The 25,769-nt window shown below is 40.2% G+C and overlaps 2 protein-coding genes across 7 annotated transcripts in view; both read right to left on the bottom strand.

Moving 5' to 3' along the window:
• The window catches only part of CORIN (corin, serine peptidase), a 159,122-nt gene extending 156,569 nt beyond the window's left edge, over window positions 1-2,553 (bottom strand). The window contains exon 1 of one of the 2 annotated variants that reach the window (XM_075150550.1): window positions 1,898-2,553. In XM_075150550.1, the coding sequence (XP_075006651.1) occupies window positions 1,898-2,140 (243 nt within the window). In that variant the 5' untranslated portion in view covers window positions 2,141-2,553. Of the gene's footprint in view, window positions 1-1,366; window positions 1,545-1,897 lie in introns of those variants that run through there. The other variant, XM_075150551.1, reaches the window with a different exon arrangement.
• A 2,450-nt stretch (window positions 2,554-5,003) lies between these two features.
• NFXL1 (nuclear transcription factor, X-box binding like 1) overlaps window positions 5,004-25,769 on the bottom strand; it is a 50,083-nt gene continuing 29,317 nt past the window's right edge. For 2 of the 5 annotated variants that reach the window (XM_075149016.1, XM_075149018.1), the window contains exons 18-22: window positions 25,576-25,645; window positions 18,162-18,266; window positions 16,850-16,936; window positions 13,387-13,440; window positions 5,004-8,318 (exon numbers count right to left, since the gene is read on the bottom strand). In XM_075149016.1, the coding sequence (XP_075005117.1) occupies window positions 8,145-8,318; window positions 13,387-13,440; window positions 16,850-16,936; window positions 18,162-18,266; window positions 25,576-25,645 (490 nt within the window). In that variant the 3' untranslated portion in view covers window positions 5,004-8,144. Of the gene's footprint in view, window positions 8,319-13,386; window positions 13,441-16,849; window positions 16,937-18,161; window positions 18,267-21,921; window positions 21,946-22,443; window positions 23,052-25,575; window positions 25,646-25,769 lie in introns of those variants that run through there. The other 3 variants (XM_075149017.1, XM_075149020.1, XM_075149019.1) reach the window with 3 other exon arrangements.

Consider the following 25,769-nt stretch of genomic DNA (forward strand, 5'->3'; position numbering starts at 1 on the left):
TCCCGCTCCCTCGCCGCGGGGCTCCGCAGCGGCACCGCCACAGGGAGCGCTGCCCCCCGGCCCCGCTGTTCACCTGCGGCCCCCGCCGTGCCTCCCCCTCTGACAGCAGGAGACACCTGCTCCCCGGCTAGAGGAGGGAAGGGCAGACGAGCGGGGCTGACCCTGCAGGTTCGCACTAGCGCGTACAGCCCCCCCTCCCGCGCAGCCTCTTCCATAAGGGCAGGCAAAGCATGCTCCTGCGCCCCCCTCATCCCTCCTCCCAAGGGGCGTGCTGCGAGACTGGGAACACTCGCGCTATCCCCTTCGGACATTCGCAACCACCCAGGTGTTCTGTTTCTCCCTGCAACGATTAACTGCCCCCCTCTGTGACCCTCCAGGGGATGACCACCTCCCGTGGGTGGTGGCGACCAGCGGTACCATCCCGCCGGACAGCCGTGGGAAAGGGGGGAAGGGGAGGAGGAAGGAGTCCCTCCACCCCACCCCAGGGTGCATCCGACGCCAGGGAAAAGCCAGCCCTCGCTGCTGCCGGGAGACAGCTACCGCGCCGGGGACGAGGTCAGGGTGCCTCGGCTCCCCGGGAGCCCGGCCGCCGGTGGAGCTGCCAGGGCGTCCTGCCGGAGGTCAAGCCCAAACTTTGCTGTTGCAAATCCTGGCCGGACCTGTTGCCGTCGGGCTCGGCACAACTCCTCCTCGCTCCTTCCAGTGCCAGAGCAATGAACAGGCACATCAGTCCAGTTGATCTTCCCTGCTGCTTTTGTGAGAGAACCGGGGAGGGGGCGTCACGAAGCTCTTCGTGAAACGCTAATAACGGCCGGTGGTTAACTGCGACTCACCTACACCCTGCGCCCTGACCTCGGCCGTCCCCGCGCTCCTCCCGCACAGCCGCGCACGCGGGAGTTTCGCCACGGGAGCGCCCTGGGACGGCTCCACCGCGGCAGGTTGGGCGCGGATGGTTACTTGCCCCCGGCCGTCCCCCAGGCCGCGCCTCCTGGGGACACGGCACCGTCCCTCCTTGCGAGCCGCGGGTCCGCTCTGGCTACGGCTCGGGGCAGGGCTCGGAGGGGCTCGGATTGCGGGGCTTGGAGCAGGGCTCGCCCGAGCAAGCTGCCGCCCGGCACCGCGGCGGCAGTGCACGCTGTGCGCGGCGCACAGGGATTCCCCGCCGGACTGGTGGCCGCGCTCCCCTTCTCCCGTCCGCCACCCCCCGCACCCGGCGGCTGCCGGGGGTGACCCCCTGAGCGCGCTGCCCCCCGCCCGGACTCCGGAGGTCGCCGAGCGGCGGAGCCAGCCGCTCTCGCAAGCCCCCGGCCCCGTGGCCCCCAGGCGGCCCCACGCGCGGAGGGGAGCGCCCTCGGGCTCGCCTTACCCGGTTGGCGGAGAGGACCTGCCGGTAGCGCTCCTCCTCCGCAGGCAGGGCAGAGAACTGTTGCATGGAGAGCATGCTCTGGCTGCTGCTGAACCCTCTCCACTTTGGTCGCCCCCCTCACCCGTCTCTACCTCGGTCTCTGACGAACCGCCGCCGCCCGCCTCCCGCACATGCACACTTGCGGGGCGGGGGGGCTCCGCGTTTTGTCTGCTCGGCAGACTCCCCCTCCCCCCTCCTTCACCCAATAATAATAAACCTCCGCGAGAAAGCCGCCACATCCCCACCCCTTTTGCACACAAGGCTCTACTCCTCGGGGACAAACTGAGAGACAGCCCACTTGCTAATTTCGCCCTAAAGCCATCCCCCAGGGAGGGCGGATGAGATGGGCACAGTCTTTGCCCCCCCCCCCCCCCCCCCAAGAAAGGACGTCTCGTCACGCCGCGAAGGGCTCCAGGTGGCAAGACAAGCCTGAGCTAGGGACGATGTGCGGGGCAGAAACAACCCGCGGAGCTCACCCCTCGCACCCCTTACCTCGGCTCGCTGGGGCTCTGGCTCGCTGGGGCTCTGCCGCGGGCGAGGCGCGGGGGCTGTCGCCGCAGCGCCTTGGGATTGCCGGCTGCCGGCGGGCCCCCGGGCCGCTCGGATGCGCGCTTGAGGCTGAAGCGACCCGAAGCCACCCCGGGTCACGGACCTACCGGCGCTCCCGGCCCGCCGAGTTGGAGCGCGGAGTTCAGAGCGGGGGATGGCGAGCCCGGACCGGGCTCCCGGGTCCATCCATCCGCGGTTGCCGGGCGCAGGACTCCTCCGGGCGCCAGAGGACCCGCCTGTCTTCTGGATGCTCTTTATTTTACGTTACGGTCATGCAGAGGCTTACGTTTCACCCCAGGGATAGGAAGTTTCGCGCCTACAGGGACTGCAGCGCATTCCTCCGTAACACAGTGGCTTGCCTTTCCCCAACCGATCCTCCTCATCTCCAAAACGAGGGCTGAAAGCGGCGCCGGGCGCTGCCGCCGGCACAACAGAAGCGGAGGGGAAGGGGCTCCGGCCGGAGGAAGCTCTGCCGGAGCCGGCGATAGGTTTTTCCAGCTCCTTCCCCGCAGCGAGGCTCTGGTCCCAGCCCCTCCGGGGGCCACGCAAGCCCGCCGTACCCCGTTCCTCCGGTGCGAGGAAGCGCTGCGGGGGAGGACAGCGGCGGCCGGGGACGCTGCCCCTGTCCTTCCGCCAGCCCCGGGCGTGACCGACCCCAACGACCTGGGAGCGGGAGGGGCGCGGTGTTTGTGGCAAACCTCTTGAAGCAAAACCCTCACGCCGAGAGTCAAGTGCCGCCTGAAGCTGCAAATGACAGAGCAAATGCCCCACCTCCATGAGACATCGGCTTCTAAGACTTGCGTTTTGATGCATTTATCCCCTCTTCCCTGTACCTGCATCTAAAGACCCCGACTGAAGCCCGGGTCTCTGTACAGAACGGAGCTCGCAAGCGCCATCCAAGAATGATAAAGTCAACAGGACAACAAGCATGGTTGATGGGAAGAAGTGGGCGCTACGAGACCCTTCCAGCAGCCAGAGAGCTGTCACTGGCACCACGACTGGGTTCTGCGATGACATTTGTAAAACAGACAGGCTTCCAGCTTTTACTGTGCATGTTTTAGTGCTTCTGAAATGCTGTCATTCAAAATGTGAGTCAGAAGGCACCCAAAAAATGTGAACAACCACCTCTACATGCATATGGCTTCTATCCCTAGTCACTGCTCTTGGCTGTCAGTGAGGATGATACCCCTCATACACAGAGTTTGTTTATATATGTCTACCACTAACACTTCTTCCTAGCTTTATTCCAGCTTCTTTTCCAGATATCTTCATTTCCATACCTGTGTTACTTTCTGTTCGGTGCAAACTTTATGGGGCAGAGACTGAGTGCTCTGTGCTTCTGGAGTGCCATTGTACGTAAGTAACTCCTGCTCATGGTAATTCAGTCCCACATGTTTTTTACCCAGCTAAGCAAAGTCCCCTCTGGAGGAAAGCATTGGTTTTGTTTTTAAAACAATTGCACAAATAACAGGGAAAGCACGGAGAGAGACAGAAGCAAGAGCAATTATGCAAAATCTTCAAATTGCTTAATGTAAAACAACAAATATTTCATGCTGTAATGCTGATAAAAAGAGGGATTAAACCATAATTCATTACTTACTACAGTATTTTACAGAGATTAGTTAGCCCTGTCAAAAATTACAATAAGAACAACTGAAAACTGAAATCTAAGAGGTGCAGTATATGGCTCAGACTGCAACACCAGCTTGGCCTCGGGGGGATCTCTTCAGCAGTAGAGCTGTGAATTCCAAACCCCAAACCAATCTTGACTCCTAATCTCCTACTAGTTTCCTCCAGCTGGGGAGCCATTCAAATCGGTTTCACAACTACAGGATTCAGCCACAGTGTACAGCACACAGAGAAAGCCTAAGCCGAGTTCCGTTTTTGTTGGCAATTTTATGGAAATCACTGCATGAGAAACAATTATTTAGATTAAATAATACTTGGTTGAACTAAGCCACAGTTCCCTCAGAGTATGGCTTTCTAGACAGCTGCCATTTAGCCTACCTTATGACTGACTTTAATATATCACAGAGCTCATATTGATACACTATCCATACCAGAAACTTGTTTTATGGTAGCATAGCATATAAAATTTTTAATGCAGAGCCCAAATAATTCATTAACACGTAAACATTAGTGGAAAGAAGCAAGCATGTCTCATTATAACTAATTTGACTTCATTTGTTTTTTCTCTAATTTTTACCTTGCATTTCCCTTCCTAGTAAATACAGACCACTACAGTATCTTCATTTTATAATTCTTTAGAGTGATTGATTTATTTAATTGAATGATAGGGGCAGACACAAATACAAATTTACATTCATGAAGCAAGAAAAGGGAGTGACTTAAATGCCCGTAGATAACAACTGGTAATGGGACAAAATCAAAGCAGAAGAGAGATATCTGAACTAAACGAAACTGAGGACAGGGTTGCCCATGGACTGTCCACACAAGAATACTCCACCCTAAAGCACGCACCAGAGCGCAGCTACCACACACATCAAGCTTCCGCTGCCTGGCACAGGAACATCCTTCAGACCAAGCACCTCTGTGCTCTAATCCCGCAACACAGGCTCATCACCCTCAGAAAAGCTGGCATATAGCAGGTACGCTTTGGAGCCAGAACTGCTGAGATTATAAACTCAGAGTTCAGTGCTTTAAAGGCATTGAAGCAAGTGCAATCAAGCATAGAAGCTTTTATGAAGAAATTTTGGTGCTATCTGCATAGTAGCATTTCCTTCTCTAGTAGTTAAGGTCAGGACAAATGTCTAGTAATAACCAGCTATATTTCCCCATAGGAGGCCAAAATATCATCCACTACATTCATTCCCATTCCCAACCAAATGGGAAGCCATTCTCGCAATTTTGTCAGAGCAGTAACATGAAGGAACGTGATTACGTAATTCCAGCATTAATCTGAGCAGTAAGAGCTATCACTGCCAGAGGAGGGAACAAAAAGCATGCCTAAAACTTCCGCTGCAGAATGTCAATCGTCATTACCCAGAAGTTTGCTGCTTTACTACACTAGTCCTTGAGAACAAACAAATTTTTAAGTTTTTTGATGCATTTATTGTCTGACTTGGTTTTTACATTAAATTAACACACACAATGGCTTTGTTATTGTTACAGGGAACAAACTTGTCCAAGGAGTTTCCAATCCAAAATATATTGACAACTTGTAAGCACCTTGGTTCAGCAGAAAGATGAATGCTCACCAGAATGCATTCAGAATCAGGAAAAGCTCCCCCAAGTTTTTTTCATTTTACGCATAGCTAAATATTCTGCATGTTAAGTATCCTCATCATCAGGCTTCTCTCTCCATAATTTCCCTTCGACAGCAGGTCAGATTATATCATTTGTTTTAATGTATACTTATCAATATGCATTTTTTTGTAATCTGTTAACATTCAATCTGTTAACACTTGCTCATTACATTATGTAACAGTACATTACATTTACATTGCTACCCCCCCACCTTCAGTTCAATATTTCCTTTCTAGAATTACCATCTTTCATTTATACTGAGTAACAGGTGATTTTATCTGTACCTTTTACTTCAACGGTTGTCATGCATGCAACACCCAGCTCCAACCAAAAAAAGGCAAAAAATGAACTGTAAAAATAATTTAAAAAACCAAATAGAAACCAGTGATTTATTAAACTGCAGATTGCTCAAACCCCCACACTTTTTTTATGCCAAGAAACAAATACCTGGTTCAGCAGGCAGACCAACAGAGTGCAAATGACTCAGATGGTTGGATAAGATATACAGACCTATTTTGAATAAAATTTCAAAAATAGGTATGTCTCGCATAAGCGAGGTTCAGGAGAGATACAAATCCTTTAAGAAAAGGAATATGCCTACTCACACACACATTTGTATGAACGGAATGAATTTTTAAAGATTGGTGTGCTTTCTTATTATAATAAAGATGATCAATGAGAAGCAAGTCTTTTCCTCGCCAATATTTCAGACAAATACTGCAAAATATGCAGAAAAGAACACTAAGAACTACATCAAATAAATAAGTCAAGTGCAGTTCATTTTTATAGCTCTGTAGAGAGAGATTTCTTCTCTTTGCTGTAGAGGCAAGGAGAAACTTTACATTGTACTTGTTTTAAAGAAAAAGCTAGCAGTAAAAAGAAAAATTAGTTATAGCCATGCAAGATAAAAGCTGTTTCCACAATGGTCTCATTCATGTTGATCTGCATATTTCAGCTATAAAGGTATCTTTTTGTATTTTTGGACAATATATCATATTTTACTTCAGCTGAACAAAAATATCTCATTTTTCTCTCAGTGACAGGAGAATTACTGGCATAAGCAGCCACATAATAGCATCACCTCACTTGGTTAAAGAAACAGCACTTATATATGGAATTATATTCCAGGCATTACCATTATAGAAAAGAGTTAAAGTAACAATACGGAAAATGGTTTATTCCTAGAAAATTACTAGAAAATAAGATAATTCAGAGATGCAACTATGATTGCCGAGTATAATTTCAATTAATCTACAACTTTACATACTAATGGCCTGACAAATCATGACAGAAGTAGTGTGCATTTCTAAAAATCAATACAAAAAACCCCAACAAAATACTATCAAATAGCACCAATCCATGCTAAATATTGACAAGCTTTCCTTACCTCTCTTCTCTTTCTCCAAACTTAGGTAAAAAATTGAAAAGAAAGTTATTTTCTCCCCATTTTGTCAATCTATGCAATCTAAAAGCTACTGCCTTTTTCAGCTTTTCTATTTTTTTCTGCTGCTGAACCATAATTACAGTTGGATATCAGCTCAAATTAATACTGGGTCCTTTTACAAGTGGGCCAAAATCAACTGAAACAGCTTTCAAACAAACTGCAATCTTCTTTATTAATTCACACAAATGGTCCCACTGCTTTTGCAGGATTTGTGATGAAATAATATGCCTGAATTACAAGGGAACGTAATGCCCTTTGGCTTTGTACCTCATCTTTCACAGGATCTTGTAAGCACTATTCAGTTACCCACAGTGCTCAAGTATCAGCATAAAATTTCCAGCACAGGTTTAAAAAAATTGGTTTTCTGATTTCACCCGCCCCCAAATTTAACTTGCAGTCCCTCAGCTGAGGGAATGTAGCTTCTCTAATAATCTTGAAGCTGTGTAAACCTTTCAGTCCTACCAACCAACACTGATATACCAAAAGCAAGGTATTCTAAACTGTAAGAAAATATTTAAACATTTAAAAGATTAGCTAGATAGTTTATACATGATTAGCAAGCACCATCCAGATGGCTTCAGAACGACATATAATTGTATTGTTACGCTATTCAATTACATTTTTGCACACCTATGTAAATATTCAAATGTGGCATTTATCTGTACAGCCAAGTGATGCTCCAAGTTCAATTTCAAACTGCTTTTCTGCTGTTGGTGATGGGGGCAGTGATGAGAACACATCCCTCTACCCTGAAACTACTTCACATCCATGTTCAGCATATGCATCTGTCCACTAAATGAAGTTTTCAGTTGGTTTGATTTTGAGGAAACAAGCATGGGGAACAACCAAAAAACAAACCCCAGTCTGTAAGGGGGCCCATTTTATTGTTTGTGATACAGTTGATTTGGAAGACAGTTCACATTTCCTTTCTCTAAACAAAGTTCTGACATGAGGCCCCAGAATATTCAAGGCTAAGTGATCTGAAGTTCCCCATTAGTTGTTATAATTAAAACTGACATGACACACAGAAATTATTGTGTAATACAACATAAAGACTAGCATAAGAATACTAATCTTCAATAAACCACTAAATTGATTTTACAGGAAACAAATATTCAATAAAGCATTTTATACTAAGCTATTTTTAGTATTATGAAATGGAGACAAGGAAAAGTAACACAATATATTAATAGAAGAGATGTTAACGGATCTCAGTCAGACAAATTATATCAGCACTTCAGTGTAGACTAAAATCTACTATTACTTTCAGTGTCTGAATTCAGTTTTCCGCTGTGAATGTAATAACACAAAAGGTGACATTTCTTCCTCCTCTGCACTTTTCTTGGCAAACAGTATACATACATAATCTATGCATATGAAGTTCTGTTACACACACTGTGTTACACACAGTACAGACTAACATTCTAGGAATAACAGCTACCTAAAGCCCGGCTGAGGTATATTAAATACTGAGTTGTTTCAGTCATTGTAGACCATGAGCCATGCAACCATCACAACAGCAACTCCGAACACTGGCAGCATAATGAGGTTCTTGTATTTTTGCCATGATGATTGTTCAACTTCTACTTCATCCTTTCTTCTCTTATTCTTTCTTCGCCCTTTTAATCTGTTTTCAAAAGCCTCCAGTTCAGCCTAGATGAAAAACAGAAGTAGCTGACATTTGTGTCAGAATTAAAAACAAGGAAATGTATAGATTTTAAATAAAATTCCCAAAAGCCATTCTATAAAAATAACTGGCAGCCAATGGAAGTTATACATCTCTCACAGATGAGATGGTAGCACTATCCCATGGTTACAAAGCACTTTGCTTCCAAGTATTAAAGCATTGTTTCGTTTCCTATAAAAAACATCGCCAAAAATGCAACCAACCGAAGTTTTACATTAGATTTTCAACTCGGGCTGAACATGCTAAGCCAAAATGAGATTGTTATTTCCACGAAATATGTTAAAAATACATTATTTTTCCTATTAAAGAAAAGCACTCGTAAGTATTTAAGCTATTACAATAACGTATATAAAAGCATAGGCTGAAATCTTCAAAGACCTCCCCTGTAATAAGGATGTGTTCTCTGCTAAAAATAAATCAATAAAAATTAAATAAATAAAAATATAAAGAATTGGGGGAAAGATGATATATTTTGCATGCTCAGCTAAATTTTAGATTAATAGCTATAATCTTAGACATGCACAAAAAGATTCCATTTGTTAAGTGTTATAACTTAACATTTAGTCACTCATATATGACTGTAGTGGGTACATAGCATCCTTCAAAAGAAAGCACATGCCCTTAGGCCCAAAAATGAAGCAAAGCAACCGGAAAAATAAGAAGAAAGCCAAGCTTCCATCCAGAACAGCACTCTCAGGGTGATGCCAGGAACAAACAGTAGGATCCTCTGATGCCTGTCCTCATCACTCTCCACATCCTTTTAAAAGGGTATCAAGAAAATACAGACAAAACTCATTTTAGGGTACAAAGCTGAAATAAAACTGGAATTAGGCAGCCTGGAACTGCTGTGTAAGACTGGGATGACACTCCAATGAGGAGCCATCCAATTGCTAGGAAAATCAGAAAAGATGCTCTAAAGGAGAATTGAGACAGACTGAAAACAGACAAGGTCCGACGATTATCTGGATTTTGGGGTAGGGTTGTCAGCTACTAGAGAAAGCATGGGACAAGGAGCTAGGGAGCAGAGAGACTAGGTGAACTGAAAGAGAGAAGAGAGATGGGAGCAGCAGAGCGCAGCGAGCCGGGACGGGCTGGGCAAAAGGTGCAGGATTGAGCTAAAGCAGAGGAAACATGGACAGTGAACAGAGACAAAGCCTGGCCATGAGAGGAAATAAATCTACATGACTACTAATGCAGTGCTGCCAGGAAGAGAGGGACTAAGACAATAAGGTAGGTGCATTAAAGAAACAAGAATAAGACAGTTTTGGGAAATGGGCGGAGAAGTAGTCCAGTAAATATAATTTTCCTTTGGAACTCAAGATTGCCTGATGTCTGGTCTTCCTCTACTGACAGCAAATATTTATCAGAGTTTCACAAAGCGGATCTTACTTCCCTTCCTGTGCCAGATACACCGTTAGCAGGAGAAAGGGACCCATTTTGATGTCTGTTCCTTTGAACCTAATAAAGGCAGAAATTGTTGGCATTTCTCCGACGATATGGGAGAAAAGTTCAGATGAAGTTCCACAGCCTGCTATTTGAAACAAGATTACTTTAAACTAGCTAATCCTCATTTAGAAAAGCAAAGTATTTTAATGAAACAGTTTTTCAAAATCCAAAATCTGGAGGCAAGTGCAGCGCTCTTAAGGTTATATAGATAACAAAGCAGTATTTCATTTTACATAGATACTAAATAAAATTTGGAGCTCCTATAGTTATTATATATTTGTGATCTGTAAATTTTAAAAACAGAATGCTTCATGAATTGCAGTAATCTGAATTAAAATATAGGGCTTGAACAATTATATAACAAGTACTGAATTGCTTTCCTAGTGATCTTTATAAAAACCCAGCTAAAAATAAATACATTACAAAAAACAAAACACAGAATGAAAAAAGGTTCGTGGGCACAGAATATGAGAAAGAAGCCATCACTATCCTTGAAAAGCTACCTACAGATTTTATATAACTGTCATCGTTCCTGAAATGTCACCTCAATGATCTCTGAACAATAAAGTAATGGTTGTGCCCATCTTCAAACTACCTTAATTTTTCAAGCTAAAACAAGCTCAAGCTTTTTATTTAGAGTAAGAACCTAACTTCTTTGTGCATAGACATATTAAAAGTAAAATGAAATGCATTTATTTAAACTGTATACTCAAAACAATTTGATGTCAGATAATGTCTAATTTAGTGTTGCTCAGGTACTGGATTTTGCTCCTTCATGTGTTATTCTCTGTATTCTTCCTGCACTGGAAGGAATAGCAGCCCCATGAGAAAATGTAGCTAAATGAATGCAAATAACAGTGACTATACAGACACAAAGCATATATCCTGAAATTGCATGTCTTGTATTTTATGGGGGGAGAGGAGGGAGGCGCTTGACTTCTGTAACTTCTAAGGAGCTGTTAAAATATTTTTCTTTCTAAGAAAATAGGAAACAAAATCTTCCATATAACTCATTAAATTAGAATTCAGGTCTGAGACCTCAACTTTCAGATTGAAACTCTTGACCAGTTAGCTCGGAAATTTAACCAAAGCTTTTACACTAGAGTGGGACAGAGAGAGAGATTGATCTGAATTGTTAAATAATCAAAGCACTGATCTTTTTTCCACCTCTAGCAATTGTGAAAACCCTGGCCTCACACGGTGCCTCTGAATTAGAAGCAGAAGGAAAGTTTGGCTGCTAGGGCCATGATGAGAAGCCTAACCAAGCCACCTCCCTTCCACTAAGAAACAAGTGATTCCATCTGTAAATTATATTAGCAGAAGCTGCTACCAAATATAGCAAATACCAAAATATAAACGTGCAGACTTACCAGAGCACTAACTAGTTTGTGTATGAAGGATTTAATAAAGTATTAATCAAAACAGGTCTCAAGAAGCTGTGACTAACAGATGGACTGTCTATATAAAAATGTGCTAATGAGATCAGGAAGGTGTTACAAGATGCAAACTTTTGTCAGAAGGAAATATACTCAATAAATGGATACTCTTCATGTGACCTGACACCCTATGATAGTGATGTCTTCCAATTTGCATTACCAGATGGCAGATTATGAGATCAAATTGGAAAGGAATCAATTTCAAATAAAAGGCTGCAGTAGCTGAGGTTAGTACTTGTGTGCAATTCTAGAGCCTATTTATTAGTTGCTGTTGTCCTTTTTTTTTTTTAATTGGTTTTGTCCTATTTTTTTACTGTTGTTGTCCTACTGTTTGCTATTGTGCTATATAACTGGTCACTCTTAATTAACCTTTTAATAGGCTTGATTACATATAGGTGAAGTCTTCTATCCCTGAAGCTGCATGCGTCACAAAACACATATGCAGAAGCAGTTGCCATATATTGCACAAGGGTACTGCTGGACTGTAACTGTGAGACTTCAGTGAATGTAGTAGAAAGCAACGGTGGTGTGACTGCAGAGAGAAGCAATCACTGCTGAGGAATCGAGCCAAAAATAATGTTGCACGCTATGCTGGTGGAGTCAATCTGCTACAGTTTCAGAGGAGTCTCATTACTGAGACTTTACTAGAGGGACTATAAGTTAAGTGATTTTGAGGCAGAAATCATTAAAAACTGGGATGCCTTCTGGAATGCATGAAAACATGATTGGTGCAATACAAACACCAGCAACTTTGAATTTATAGCTCTAGAATTGTAAGCATGTTCTTTACATGTGTAAATGTCCATTAGTACACTTCAGTACTTAGTTTGCAGAACCATCAGTTATAGATCACCTCTGCCTAACAAAATGTTTCAGACGTCTGTACGCAAGCTACACCTCCTGACCTATGTCCCAGAACTAACATTTCCAAGGTCAACTTAGAGAACAAGAAGAATTAGATGAACTGTCTATGAGTTGTATGAGGGAATATGTGATCAATATTGTAGGCAGTTGAGGCATGAATGTAACAATAAACATTACAAGATGATCACAAAACGGTGCCTGCTCCCCTGGACAACAGGTACATAATAGCATGCTTTTCCTGTGCAATGAGTAGGTACACTCCCCTTTGAAAAACAAAAGCAGGCCTTGCTAGAGCATTGGTTGGTAGGCATAATAAAGTCTCTAGGCAATTAATCGAAGTATGCATAACAGAAGATGCGACCCACAGAGAAACTGTTTATCCTAATGAGATTGGGAGAATGGTACAAGAGGATCGGGTCTGTGAGTAAGCCTCCTGCGACTCAAGCAGGGAGTGAGCCAGTGCGCTGCGACAAAAACAGCGTGACATCCAGGTGAAAACACAGGTATTACCTAATACATAACTCATTGTTTGGCGATAATTGAGTAAAAGGAGAGTCAGAAAGTAAACACTGGACTTAGAATATGATTTGGTGTCAAACGCTCAGGCACAGGCATACATGCATGCATGAACTGGTGAGAAGGAGTGCATTAAGGCTGTAGCCTCCAGATGACAAACCTGACCTAGCCATCACCACCAACCAAGCTTATGGTTATTTGCCTGAAATAGGATTAGTATTAGTGTCTCCAGGCAGCTGGCACAGAAGCTTCTTGGATTACAATGCCGACAACACACGCTCACCAACAACAGCAACCACGGTAAATACACGTTTTTCCCCCCTCAGAGACCTTGAAGGACAAAGACTCATTTAGGCTTTCTCATTCTTTCATGATGGGAGGGGGGAGGGAAGCTTCACCCAATATTTAAATCTCTGTGGAGGCTATTCAGCAATTTTGTGGGGTTTATGCATTATAAAGTGTTTGATTAAAATCAAGAATACTTAGTATTTTAAAAATAAACTATACTATACACAGTTATAGTAACGCAAGATTAAACTGATTAATTATCATTTTGCATAAAATTATGAAAATTGTTTGGGAAAACATGTGGGCTCTTAACCATTGTAAATCACTCACAGCACACATTTTAGAGTAGGTAACAGCTAACCAGGATGACTGCGCATACCACATTACAAACTATACATCTTTAGTTGCATGTAAATTAAATTGTTTGTTAACAAGAACAAGGTGGGGGAGGAAGCGGGTGAGGAAGAAGAAGAAAGGTTGATACCTGTTGTCTTCGTTTCTCTTCTTCAATAGCAGCTTTGGCTTCTGCCTCTTTTATCTGTCCAGACACATAAAGTGATAAGCAACTGTTGTAAACAGCGGCTAAACCTATTTTCTTACAGAGTCATAGTTACTCCTATAGAACGGTTCTCAGCAAAAGTGAGCAAAACCTCCACCAAGTGAGCTCTTAACTTATTCAGATTACAAAATATTCTTGGAAAAAGCTGCATCATCTCACGTTTGGAAAACATGGAACATATAATGGATGCTACAAGGTTATAAATTGAACTACTGACTTCAACTTGACAAGCTCAACTGACAAATATAAGACCTAAAAAGAACAGCTTGTTCACTAACAACCAGCAAAATCCCTAAAGACAGTTATTGTAAGTTTTCAGCAACTTTATCCTCAGTTCTGTACACTTTACACATACAGATAATTCCTATATATGTATATAATTTACACACACATATTTCATTCCAAGTACTTTAAATATTCCCTGACTGCTAGAGCAAAAGGAAACCTCTATATTTGTACCAAATACGATACATGCAAATTGCTTTAAAGCTCTTGGTGTAATACAAACCAAACGTAACTAAAAATGCTCCACCAGCAGAAAGTCATGAAAAGAAGTCATGGGAGTTACAAATGGCAATTGTATAAAAGTGTTTCATAGTGTTCAAGAAAGCAAATTAAATGCTAGAAATTATTAAGAAAAGAATGGTACAGAAAAAATGTTAATATGTAAACATATGATGAACTTGAATCTTAGCTCCTGCATTCAGTTTTGGTCCTGCAATAACAAAAGAATGTAAAGCCTGAACATACACAAAAGACAACAGGATGGAGTGGCTTCCATCTAAAGAGATGCATAATTAGGATTCATCAGGTGACTAACAGGGCACAAAATCCTAAAGAGTGGGAAGATGTCAAATAGGGATAAAATATCAATAATTATTTTTCATAATAGAAAAGTAAAGGCATAAAATGAAATTACCAGGAGGCTGGTTCATAACAGAGGGAAGTATTCTACTCCCACACAGTATTTGGCTAAATCTAGAAATTCAGTGCTACAGGATGTTTATAGATGCCAAAAGTTTATGTCGACTGAAAAACAATTAGGCATGCTAACAGGAGATAAATCCAACAAAGACCATTAAACAGAAAGACACCAGCTCGATCTCTAAAATTCTCATAGTCAGAGATCACTACTGTAATAGTAGTAACAGGAAAACTATACTGGGGAAGTATATGTGTCTGCCTTCTTGCATACGTTTCTTGGACCTTTAGCATTGCGGCCACTGAATCACTACCTTAGAAAAGTTAGATGTAAAAATCTGATTAATAACTTGACATGAAAAACAGTCTTGATCCTAATAACTGGGTGACTTGCATACTAACAGTGACAATAATTTACTAAATATGGTTTGTGCAGGTGGAATTTGTTCCAAGCAATTTGCAATTCAAAAGCTCTTGACAACTAAGGAGAAAGCACACCAGCCCATGCTTTAGCACACTGTAGCTCAGTGTGCACTTAGGTCAGGGTCAATAGAACAGTCCTATTTGCAGGTTTTCAGACAATTTTTTAAATTGCTAAACCGTATATCAAATAAAACCATTCTTGAGAATTTCATTAATCTAGACACAATGGCAAAGTCTCTCTTTAGAAAAATATATAAAAGACCTTTCCAGCCATGCATATCTGAAATTGCAGTCTGGTGTGGAAAAAACTGCACAACTAGCCTGCTGGTATTTCACTGCCATCTAATGGCACAACTTCAGCTCCAAAAGAAAAAGTGATCCACATCTGTGGAAAAAAGCAACAGAAGGGCTTCTTTTTACACTAGTGTGGTCATATTTGTATAAGATACATAGGTATAAAACACATAGGTAGAGGGAAGCTTAACCAGTAATCACAGTATGGAAAAAAATTTCTAGAACTATTTATTTAATAAAATGTAAAAGACACATTCAATTCCTCAGAAGTGCATGCTCACGAGGTGCTATACATGAAGAGTTTTATTAAGAGTTAACACACTTTGTTTTTGGAAATCGATAGTTGTTTTGCAACTGTGCAAACTAAATTATCTTTGTAAACATCTGCAGTTTTAAACAGACTTTTTCCAGTCTTGACACATTAAACAGTAATTGACATAATAAACTACTTTTGTCAAGTGCATATAATAGGAGATCATTCTAGTATGTCATTTACAAGTCAACACAGGCTACAAAAAGGTGCCTAGTATGAAATAGAACTTTATAACTTCATATAAAAAACCCAAAACAAATAAATCCATGTTCTTCTGTGAGGAAGGTACACATAGCTAGGTTATGTCACACAGTATGTCTGCGGCATTGCTTATAGTAGAAACTTGCAGTCATTTGCTCATTGCATTAGACCATTCCTCCCCGTGGATTACAATGTCAGGGGCAAGAAATAGGAACTAGTATCTGCTGAAGTAAAACAGCAGCTGACACTGCACTGCACCACACCACACTGAGACATGCTGCGATGTCCCAGCTCATGCCATCTCTTGCGAATTCACCTTGCTTTAGTGCACTCCATGTCCTATGAATCTTCACACTCTTACTGGAGCTGTTTGTTATGGTTGGGATTTTCTAAAGGCATATCCCAAGAGGCTTAGCATTTGACCTGCTTGCAAACTTGCAGGATTTGGTCTATGTGGTACTTGTTAGAACTTGCCAATCAATCCTGAAAGTCTGAGCAGAAGCTGACAAAAGTCAGCTTTACCCATTGAGTTTTTGAGTTGTACATTTATTACATCTAACACTTACCTGATAAAAACCAAGCAAGTTATGCACCAATTAAAAAAGGCTTATAAGAGCAAGGTTCATACTCTGTCTCTCTGGGTGACAGCATGCAGCAACTTCTTTACTTCATAAAGCAGCAGAACTAGAGAGAAGTCACGTCTACAGCAGGCTAAACAGTATACTGCAATTGCTGAAAACTCCCCATTCTTCTGGTACAGGGTAACTAATACAGTGTGACAGGATTACATTCCTCATGCTGGACAAGTTGAGCATTCAGTGGCTGCAAAACTTTCACAGGACAGAGCAGATCTAACAAGGCCCTTTGAAGTGGCCTGGTCCTAATCCTACAGTACTAATCATCAGCAATGATGATTTTATCATCACTGATCATCACTTGTTCTCAGCAGAAGAGGAAAGAACCTGCTCTAACAAATGTTTAAAAAAAAAAAAAAAGGAAAATAACAGAATGTTGTTTTAACATAGTTTTTCACTGAGTTAATTAACACTGTCTACAAACACTGTAATTCTCCCCACTAAGCCAAATGCAAGTCTGAAATAGTAGTTGCTATTAAACAGCACATCTACTTACGTTGTATTTTTTGCTGGTATTGCCTTGAAAAATAATTCTGTGTTCATTTTTTCCTACTTTTCTTGAAGCACTGAGAAGAAATTATAGCTACAACGGATACATTACCTCAGATGCTTTCCGTTTCATTTCCTTGCATAATGCATCACATTCCAGTGAAACTTGGCCTTCTTGTATCTTGCTGCACTGTATTTCCTGTTAAGTATAATTTGAGTCTTTTATAATCATTTTCAATTTTAGTTATAATGTCCATTTCTTTATGAAAATAATTATAAAACATTCTTCTTTAGTAAAACATTGGTTACACAGAAAATAAAGCTAATGATTAAGCATTATTTGAACCTGTAATTCTGTATTAAATTGTCCTTTTCTCTTTTTCTTCTTTCTGATAAGCTAAGATGAAAGCAAGAATAAATCAAATAGTCCAGTTTAATTTCTCCTCTCTTCTCTTTTCTCTTTTCTCTCTTGTTTGCCTAAGACAAAGTAACATAACCTTCTGAACTCTGTCAGAAAGAGCTAGCATTCAGAGTCTCCGTAATTTCATATACATTCTCTTAACTGGCTGAGATTACAGGGCAAAGTCTGGTCATGGGGAAAAAAAAAATAATTCTCACTCATACTTCCTCCCCTCCCCCTAGTATTGAAGAAAAAAAAAAGGTGGTTATCTGTAAGCAGAGACTGTTCAATTTGAAGCACTTGTTCTGTACATGCCATCCTTCCTCCTGCTGAACACCCCCCCGCAAGACTTTTGGTTGCACGAGAACTCTGGGGAACTGCAGCCTGTTTGGAAGGCTCAGAAGTTAACTGGGTCCAGAAAAATAATTTAAGCACCTTTTAATTAAGCCAGATAATTATTTTTTCATTAAGTCATTATTTTTTGCCAAGACTTCATATCAATTTCTGTTCTTCCCCTCATAGTACTGTATAGCTACAATAAACTTGTTACATTACTTTGTCCCTTATCATTGTTAGAAGCTAAGGATGCTGATGCCTGTACTTCCTTTTAGGTTTGCAGAGAACCGTAACTGATTACATTATTTAGGGATTCACAACATCTGTGCTTGTTCCAACTTATGTAATTATAAACTTTCCAAATATCGTCAGAAAAACGTATTTTTTCTTCTCAAATCACTCCAGGTCATCTGACTATTCCCCGAATGGAGCTACAAAAATTCAAGTATGCTTAAAAATAAAGCTATTGTAGGTCAGGCAGCTAACATATTTTAGAACTAACAGGATTTTCTATTCTCCAGTGAATCTTTTGATATTGCAGCCCAGATCTTCAGCTGATGTGAACTGTTATAGCTCTAGTAGAGTAACTGGACCTATTCTAATCTGCACCAGAGACAATCCATCCCTACAAGTCTAGGAACATGCAAAGAAAATACATCGTTCTCAAAATTTTAACTTAGAAATTTACCTTTTTCAGTCTCTTACAGAGACATCGCAGTTTAACCTTCTGGCTGCAGTTCAGAGGACAGCTACCTGAATGGCAAATCTCTTTACACCGGTGACCACAGGGCAACTATAAAGAACAAAAAACACAAACAAAACGCCCACACCAATAAATGACTGTAAAATTACAAAGAATCTATGAACTGGTTTTATTTCAGACATAGCAGCTTAGCAGAAAACTCATTCAGCTTATCAGTTTTTCCACTTGTGAAATCGTTGATTTTTCTTTTTTTTTTTTTTTGGGGGGGGCAAATGTTTACTTGTTTTTACTGTATTTCAGTTCCTGTAGAACAATTTATCTTTTATTGGCACAGCTTGATTAAAAACCAATTTCTCCTTTCAAATGTTTCAAGAATAGTCATCTCCACAGTAATTTATACAACGATTACCCTAGCTATCTGTATTTTGGGGGAATATGAGTTGATAAGGTAAAAAGAAACTGAAAACTGAAATTAAGTGTAGCAACTTGTAGATCAGAGTCAACAAAAGAAAGAGGGGAGAATCAGAAGCAAAAATACCACAGAAGAACATTTGGCATGCAAGAATCTCCTGAACTATGCAAAAGTCAAATACAGGTCACCAATATTCTTATCATGTCTGAAATAATTTCACAAAATCCTAAATTTCTGCATTTGGCAGATTATCCCATTTCTGACACCTGTGAGATACAGACTTTTTTTACTGCCAGTGCAATTTTTAACATTTATAATGAAAATATTACCATTCAATTACTGTGTTAAGAACTGAAGTACTAATTTAAATATGCTGGAATGTATTAGGAATGTAGCAGTGCTCCCAGCATTATATTAGATAAAAATGACAAGAAAGCAAACAATTTTTTTCACTTTTTGTTAAGAACTTGACTGAAAATATTCCTTGCTCATACACATACCCGTAAGAAATCTTCACAATAATGATTTTTCATTTTTGATTACATAACCCAATACTGTTAATAACTGAAGGTGGAATCTCACATAAGACATCCAATCAATTTATTTATAGAGGTAGCTTTAAATCGCCAAACTATTTAAAATGGCATTGGATAGTGGTCTCTATTAAAAGTGAAATTACACCTCTTCACTGTCATCACGGGATTACCACAACTTAGAAAATGCTGTAACACATGCAATTTTGAGACACATTTTTCACATTTATTAAAAATTGAAAATGTATACATACTACATCACTTCATCCACAAGAATGAGAATACTACATAAGATCATTATAAAACCCAGATGTATATACTTCTTGTTGATGAGTGAATTTGGATTCTCAGAAGTCCACTGGAACTGGCTCAACACCTGAGCTAGTATCATGAAACACATAGCTAAACAGAATGCAAAACATTCCGACTAAAAATTATGGAACAGACATAATTATTTTCATGTTCACGCCAGTCACAAACTATTATTACACTGACAGACAAAAACAGTCCTCCATTCTGCCCCCTTTCTACTGTTTCGCTAAGGAGGCTGTTCCAGGAGCTCACTACAAGATGCAAGAGCTTTTTTTGACTTTCCTAGATTTGTTCTAGCTAGTCTAAACCCCTTAGTACTTATCATCAAATTGAAATATTTCTCTACTGTCTTTCATAAAAGGCTCTTTATTCCCATAGTATTCCCTTCACTGAATTTCAACCAGCTTAAATCATTGTTTCTTGAATACAGTAGCCAGAACTGCATGTAATATTCCAAATGACATCTCAGCAGGAAGGACTTTGTACAATGCCTTAACTGCATCTTATTCTTAATAGAGTATCTTCCCCAATACATCTTCAGTTCTCATTTGCATTTCTCTCCAGCTAATCATGCTGTGACAATAAGAATTTCTGCTGTTTCCTGGGAGCTTATTATTAGCCTTGACATGCATGGTCTTACTGTTTTTTCTGTATCTAATAACATGCCCCAAATACATGTGTTCTGCAAACAGGTCTCCTCAATTTTCAGGTACTGACAACGCTCCACGTGTTTTCATCAGAAAATTTATCAGAAAATGTTTTTTGGTGCCAAGGTCATTACTGAAAACAATGCAAAGACAGGGATCAATCCAGTCCTTGGAAAAACTTCCTTCTTTCTCCAACTTTTCATTTAGTTTTTTGGAGGGGTGTTTTTAAAAACAAACAAACAAACAAAAAAAAAAAACCAGCAATTGTTTCCTTTAGCCCACCTTCATCCTTGTATTAACCCTCTTCCCTATCTGAACTAGCTATTCACTAAATGGCATTGACTCAATTGCTCTGCTGAAGCCTTATGTAGCAGACCTAATCTATTTGCTCTATCCGGAGGGAAAAAAAAAAAAATAACTTGGTCATCTTATCAAAGAAGGAATTTAGGTTTGTTCAGGCACAACTGATCACCAGCAAATCTATCTTGCATTTTGCCTCGTTTTGAAAAGATGAGGGGAGAAACTTGTCTTTAAGCTTTGTACACTACTGAGGTCAGACTACCAGCTGTACCACAGAGTCTAACAGCTGAGCCTGCTCACTAGTGACCACCACCTTTGCAAAACCGATTTGCTACTGCATGACCCCTGCGCAGTAAGAGGGCCTTTCTCTTCGCTCCCTACCCAAGAGCATCATACACAAGAACACAATCTAGTCTCACCTGCAAGTCATCCTATGCCGGCCAGAACAATCCATGGCTAGAACTATTACTTCCAGCTTACTCTTCCATACTAATTAGGCACATTTCCATTAATAGTGTAAAATCCCAAACAAACAGTCTTATAAGTGACATGTCAGAGCTGCAAATTCAGACAGTAGACCTCACCTCAACCTCCAGGTGCTACTGCAATAAAATTCTTACATTACACACCATTAGAGCAAAATTTGCATAGCACAGAAATATGTTTAATCCAATACGGAAACCCAAATTTACACATTTAGTTCTCTGCATAGAGCTACACAGTTCATATCCACAGGGATGCAGGACAAGAATGAAGCTGGCAGTGTAACTTTCTTTTTACTCCCTCCAACGCAAAACCAACATTAAAAAAAAAAAACATCAAGAGGAGCAGTGAAATGAGTGGCAAAACAACATTTCCCCATGATCTCAGAAAACAAAAGCAATCCTACCTTGCTTCTGCTGGATAAATAATGTAGTGGGAAAGGATTTTTATTGCTTGTTTTTAAGCGTCCATGCTGAGTTACTTGGCACTAAAGTAGAATGTGTGTGCCCCTTTAGATTTTTTTCACCATACGAGATCTCTTGTCAATAGCTTGTGGACTAAAGGCCAAAATGAACAGGCTTTATGTTTGACATGGCAAGGCCTTTAAAAGAAAGGGATTTAATCCACAGCTCAAAACAGAAAACACACCCCAAAAAATTCTACAAGTATTTTCCCCATAGGCAATGCATATAAATCTTAACACTATGTCTGATGATGATAAAACCCATCAACATTTATGGAGGCTTAACTGATCTCCACCAGAAGGTAATAAACACAACCTGTTAATACACACCTGATAATAAAGAAAACAACCTGTTAATAAAGAAAACAGCACTTTTGAGCAGCAATCCCAAAAGCTAAATACAAAAGATAAACTTATCACTTCCAAACAAAGGGGCAGACTCTTCAGTTTAAAAGGGTGGCTCTATTTCCAGAGATCTTATGAAAACCTCTTATGCTTAAGCCAGACATTAAGGAAAATCTTCTCATTATGGACCAAAGCTGTGCATTTACCTTTTAAAATTGAATTTTTGCAACCCACATGCATTTTCAAGGTGTGTTTACAGATTTAATTAAGCATTCTGGAAATGAAAAAGATAACGCATACTCTTAATTTATGTCATTGCCTCCACTGCACTATCATATTAAAATAAATTTATCACAATGAGGTCCCATATTTCACATCAAGACAATAGCAGAGTGCACAGTAAAAGTACAAATTACAGTTATTTTGTCAAAATAAAGTGTTAAACACAGATCCACAAATACTGATATGAACACAAACAATGAAAACTGATGGACTGTTAAAACTTCTATGTAAGAATTGTTCCAAAACATCTGCAAACATGATCACAAGAATTTAATCACCCCTGATTAAAAAAAAAGTTAAATTTCCTTCAACAGGATATTTTGTTATTGCTACCAAACAAGCGAAAGAAGTTTTTAATTAAAGCTTCTCATCTAACAGCTGTGGCAATATCCAAGACTTTGTTTCTCCCTAAAGCAGAAAGGAAATGTGAGCTGTACTGTATAATACTGGAAATAATTTTTAGTTTTATACTGCCATTGTCAAAACAAAAGCACGTTCCTTTCAAGACTTTCAGCTTCCTGTTGCATTTTTTCAAGGCACCAAATAATATAATTGATTTTCATAGTCTCCAAATGTACCATCCTACCTGTAATTCAAATATGGTAGTATACTGTCTACCACAATTTCCATTAATCAAAAAGAAAAAAATCTCAAAACTAAGACTGCAGTAAAATACTGTATTCTATTGAACCTACGTCGCACTACGCTAAGCTTGGTGGAGTTACAGTGCACACTGATTTTCAGCAAACAGCAACTTCACTGAGCTCTGCTAATGACCCAAGATCAGCTTCTGACATCGGATAAGAAAATTCTCATAAAACACCAATTTGAAATTTACTTGAGGCTGTCAGGACTACACACCAAACATTTCCGATTTAGGTTTGAGTAGACATATTTGATTTGTAAACTTTAAATGTCCTAAATTTCGTAGTCTTATCCATCTTATCTTTTGGCCACGGCCAGGTTGTTTGTAAGTTCTTGTCATGAGGTCCCCTCAGTGGGCTTGATCTATATTTGCTGGGGAGGGGTGGCGGTGGTGGTAGTGGCAGGGTGATGTCTGTTAAGGCTGCTCCTTCAAATTGTGTTTATCAATGATTCCTTTAAAAAAGAACTATCAGTACAATTTGTATTATGATACAGCTAGCTAATTTTCCCAAAGTTGCAGACAAATATTGTATACTTACAAAACAGACAAAATATCCCTAGCACTGTTCAATATTCAGAGAAACGGGAAAAAACTTTTTAGACAAAAAAAAATGGTAAAAAACCCATACAGTACATAAGAAGTTACCAAAATAGGATCTGAGGAAAGTAGGATGAACTGTAACACAAAGATATGCAGGACTGATAGGACTGTTGCAGGACTGTACTAATAGTTTTATGTTTCATGAAAGCCAGTAAGAGCTAGAGCTAAAATCGCAGGAAGGGAGGAGCATGCATTTTTATAATCATCAATTACACTAAAAAGATTCTCTGGATAGCAGAAACTCCATAAAACCTTATTTTTCAAGGTATCTATAGGAATGAGAATTTTAGAGTTAAATAAAAGCTTTATAAAACTAAAGTGGACTCTCTTGTCCTAAGCTTTCTTTCACATCCCACTGAATTAAGTAAAAAAGACATCATCTGCAGAACAGGGCAATTCTGAACTGCAAGCTAGAATTCAGGACCACTACGAGATGGATTTTAAATCCCAGACTGAGTCTTGGGAATATGTCCAGAAAAATCACAACAGTTACATTAATCAAAGTCAAAGACGAGATATGGGAAAAAAAAAAATCTTTGAAGAGAAGCTGAAGTACAGGAACACATAGTTCAGGTTAAGAGATTATAAGCACTCTTGAAAATAAAGAGGAGGAAGTCTTGGAGCACGTAAAACCAAAGTAACAGAGAGGGAAATGAAAGGACAAAATTAAGAGGTAAATGGACAATGAAATAATATCCAAAAGTGTTCCCCCGCCAGGAAGACAGCTTTCAGACATCCAGATGAGAAAATTGTGACAGGGACATTCATTTACAGAAAAAAAGACATCAGCAAGGCATCTACAAGGGCAAAAAGCAGAAGATACAAGCAGGCACACAACACAGCCTTCCCATTGGGTTTAACACAATCTTGTCTGAAAAACAGACGAACAGAGACTCCTGGGAAACAAGCGGAATCCTGTGAATTTTTACATTTACTCAAAACCAAAAGTAGTTTTCTAATAAAGGCAAGGATTCAAATTTGATGCTTCTGACACTGGAAAATAACGAAACAAAAGAAAAGTTTTGAACCTACGTTTATTTGGTTGAGGCAGAATTCAGAACTGTAAGAGATGAGGTAAGAAGACAGAAATCTCAGACTAGAGGACATCATAGGTAAACTAGCATAGGAGAACTGAGTGGAATCAGGGAAGGAGAATGGGTTGAATCAAATTATTTATGACTGCCAGCTAAATATTGCATGAGACAAAGACTCAACTACACAGTAAAAGGCCAAACCAGAACAACAAAATAATAAGTGATTATGGGATAGAATACTTTCTTCAGTACAGCATTTTATTGCAGGGAAGGAGAATTTCTCAGAAGTTCTGGAGAGTTTAGCAGTGGAAACACTTTCCTGACTATTCCTGTTTTTCCACTTCATAAATTTTCTAAACCTACAGTGGGGAATGGAGTGAAGAAAGAGCTGTCACTCTCACCACTAATGACAAATAAAGAACAAAGATACAATAATAAGTAATGCATGGGTTTCCGAAAGCACACAAGCAGCACATAACAGCAGCACTAGGAGGGACAAGGAAGAAGTCATTTGGCCCGTCCCTCATGTCTTACAGCAGTACTATCCACAACTGGACAAATCCTGACACGTCTAAGCTGTTACTGATGAAAATCTGGTAGCTTCTCCAACCAATTCTTCCCCTGCTCCACAAGCTTTACTACTCAAAAGTAGTATTGAACATGAATCTTCCTTACTGATGCCTATACACACTGGTTCATAGTCTAAGCATCCTGCAGTAACGATACTATTCTTCTCTTCTTTACAGCAACCCTTTAGATATACCCAGGTACAGTAGAAAGATTAACTGGCTTGCCTTCTATTTCACACTACTTAACATATATTTCACTAACGCAGCAGGGCATTATTTAACTTAGCTCACTTGTTAAGTATAAAATCCTTCCTTCCCCCACCTCCCCCCCAATTGTTGCACAGACAGGGATTACTAGACCTGCACTTAGACAAGAACAATCGCAAGCACAATTCTCAGTATTTTTCCTAATCAAACAGCATCCCATTATTTTGAAGATATAAATTTGAGACCAGTTTTTAACCATGTTAGAGGACATACTCCTCCACATTCAACCTCATCTGCATGCTTAAACATTCAAGCCATTAATGCTTTGGAGACAAATCTCTGATCCTTCAATATAAACTTCCAATTTGACAGCAAGACATTAGTAACTGTCCTCTGAGTACAGTTCACTAACCACCTTCGCATCTATCATTTAGCATATTCATTTAGACTAAGCTTCTCTAGTTTGTTTGGCCTATGAAACCATATCAAAAACCTTACAAAAAAGTAAAATCCACAAAATTCCACACATCCATCAAATCAAGTATTTCTCTGTTAATACGGCTTACCTCTTTTGGACACTGATTTTTGCAGGAAATAAGAAGCTCCTTTTCTTTTAAATCAGCACATGTTAGTTTTCTGTAAAAGAAAAGATGTATTTGTGATAAATTCCAAATTAAAAACAACAAAAGTCAATACAATTACGGGTATATTTTAAGGATATCTCACTGTAAAGAAAAGAGGGCTCATTTGTCCACATCCT

Source organism: Calonectris borealis, chromosome 4 (genome assembly GCF_964195595.1).
Source record: "Calonectris borealis chromosome 4, bCalBor7.hap1.2, whole genome shotgun sequence".
In the NCBI taxonomy this organism is placed as follows: domain Eukaryota; kingdom Metazoa; phylum Chordata; class Aves; order Procellariiformes; family Procellariidae; genus Calonectris; species Calonectris borealis.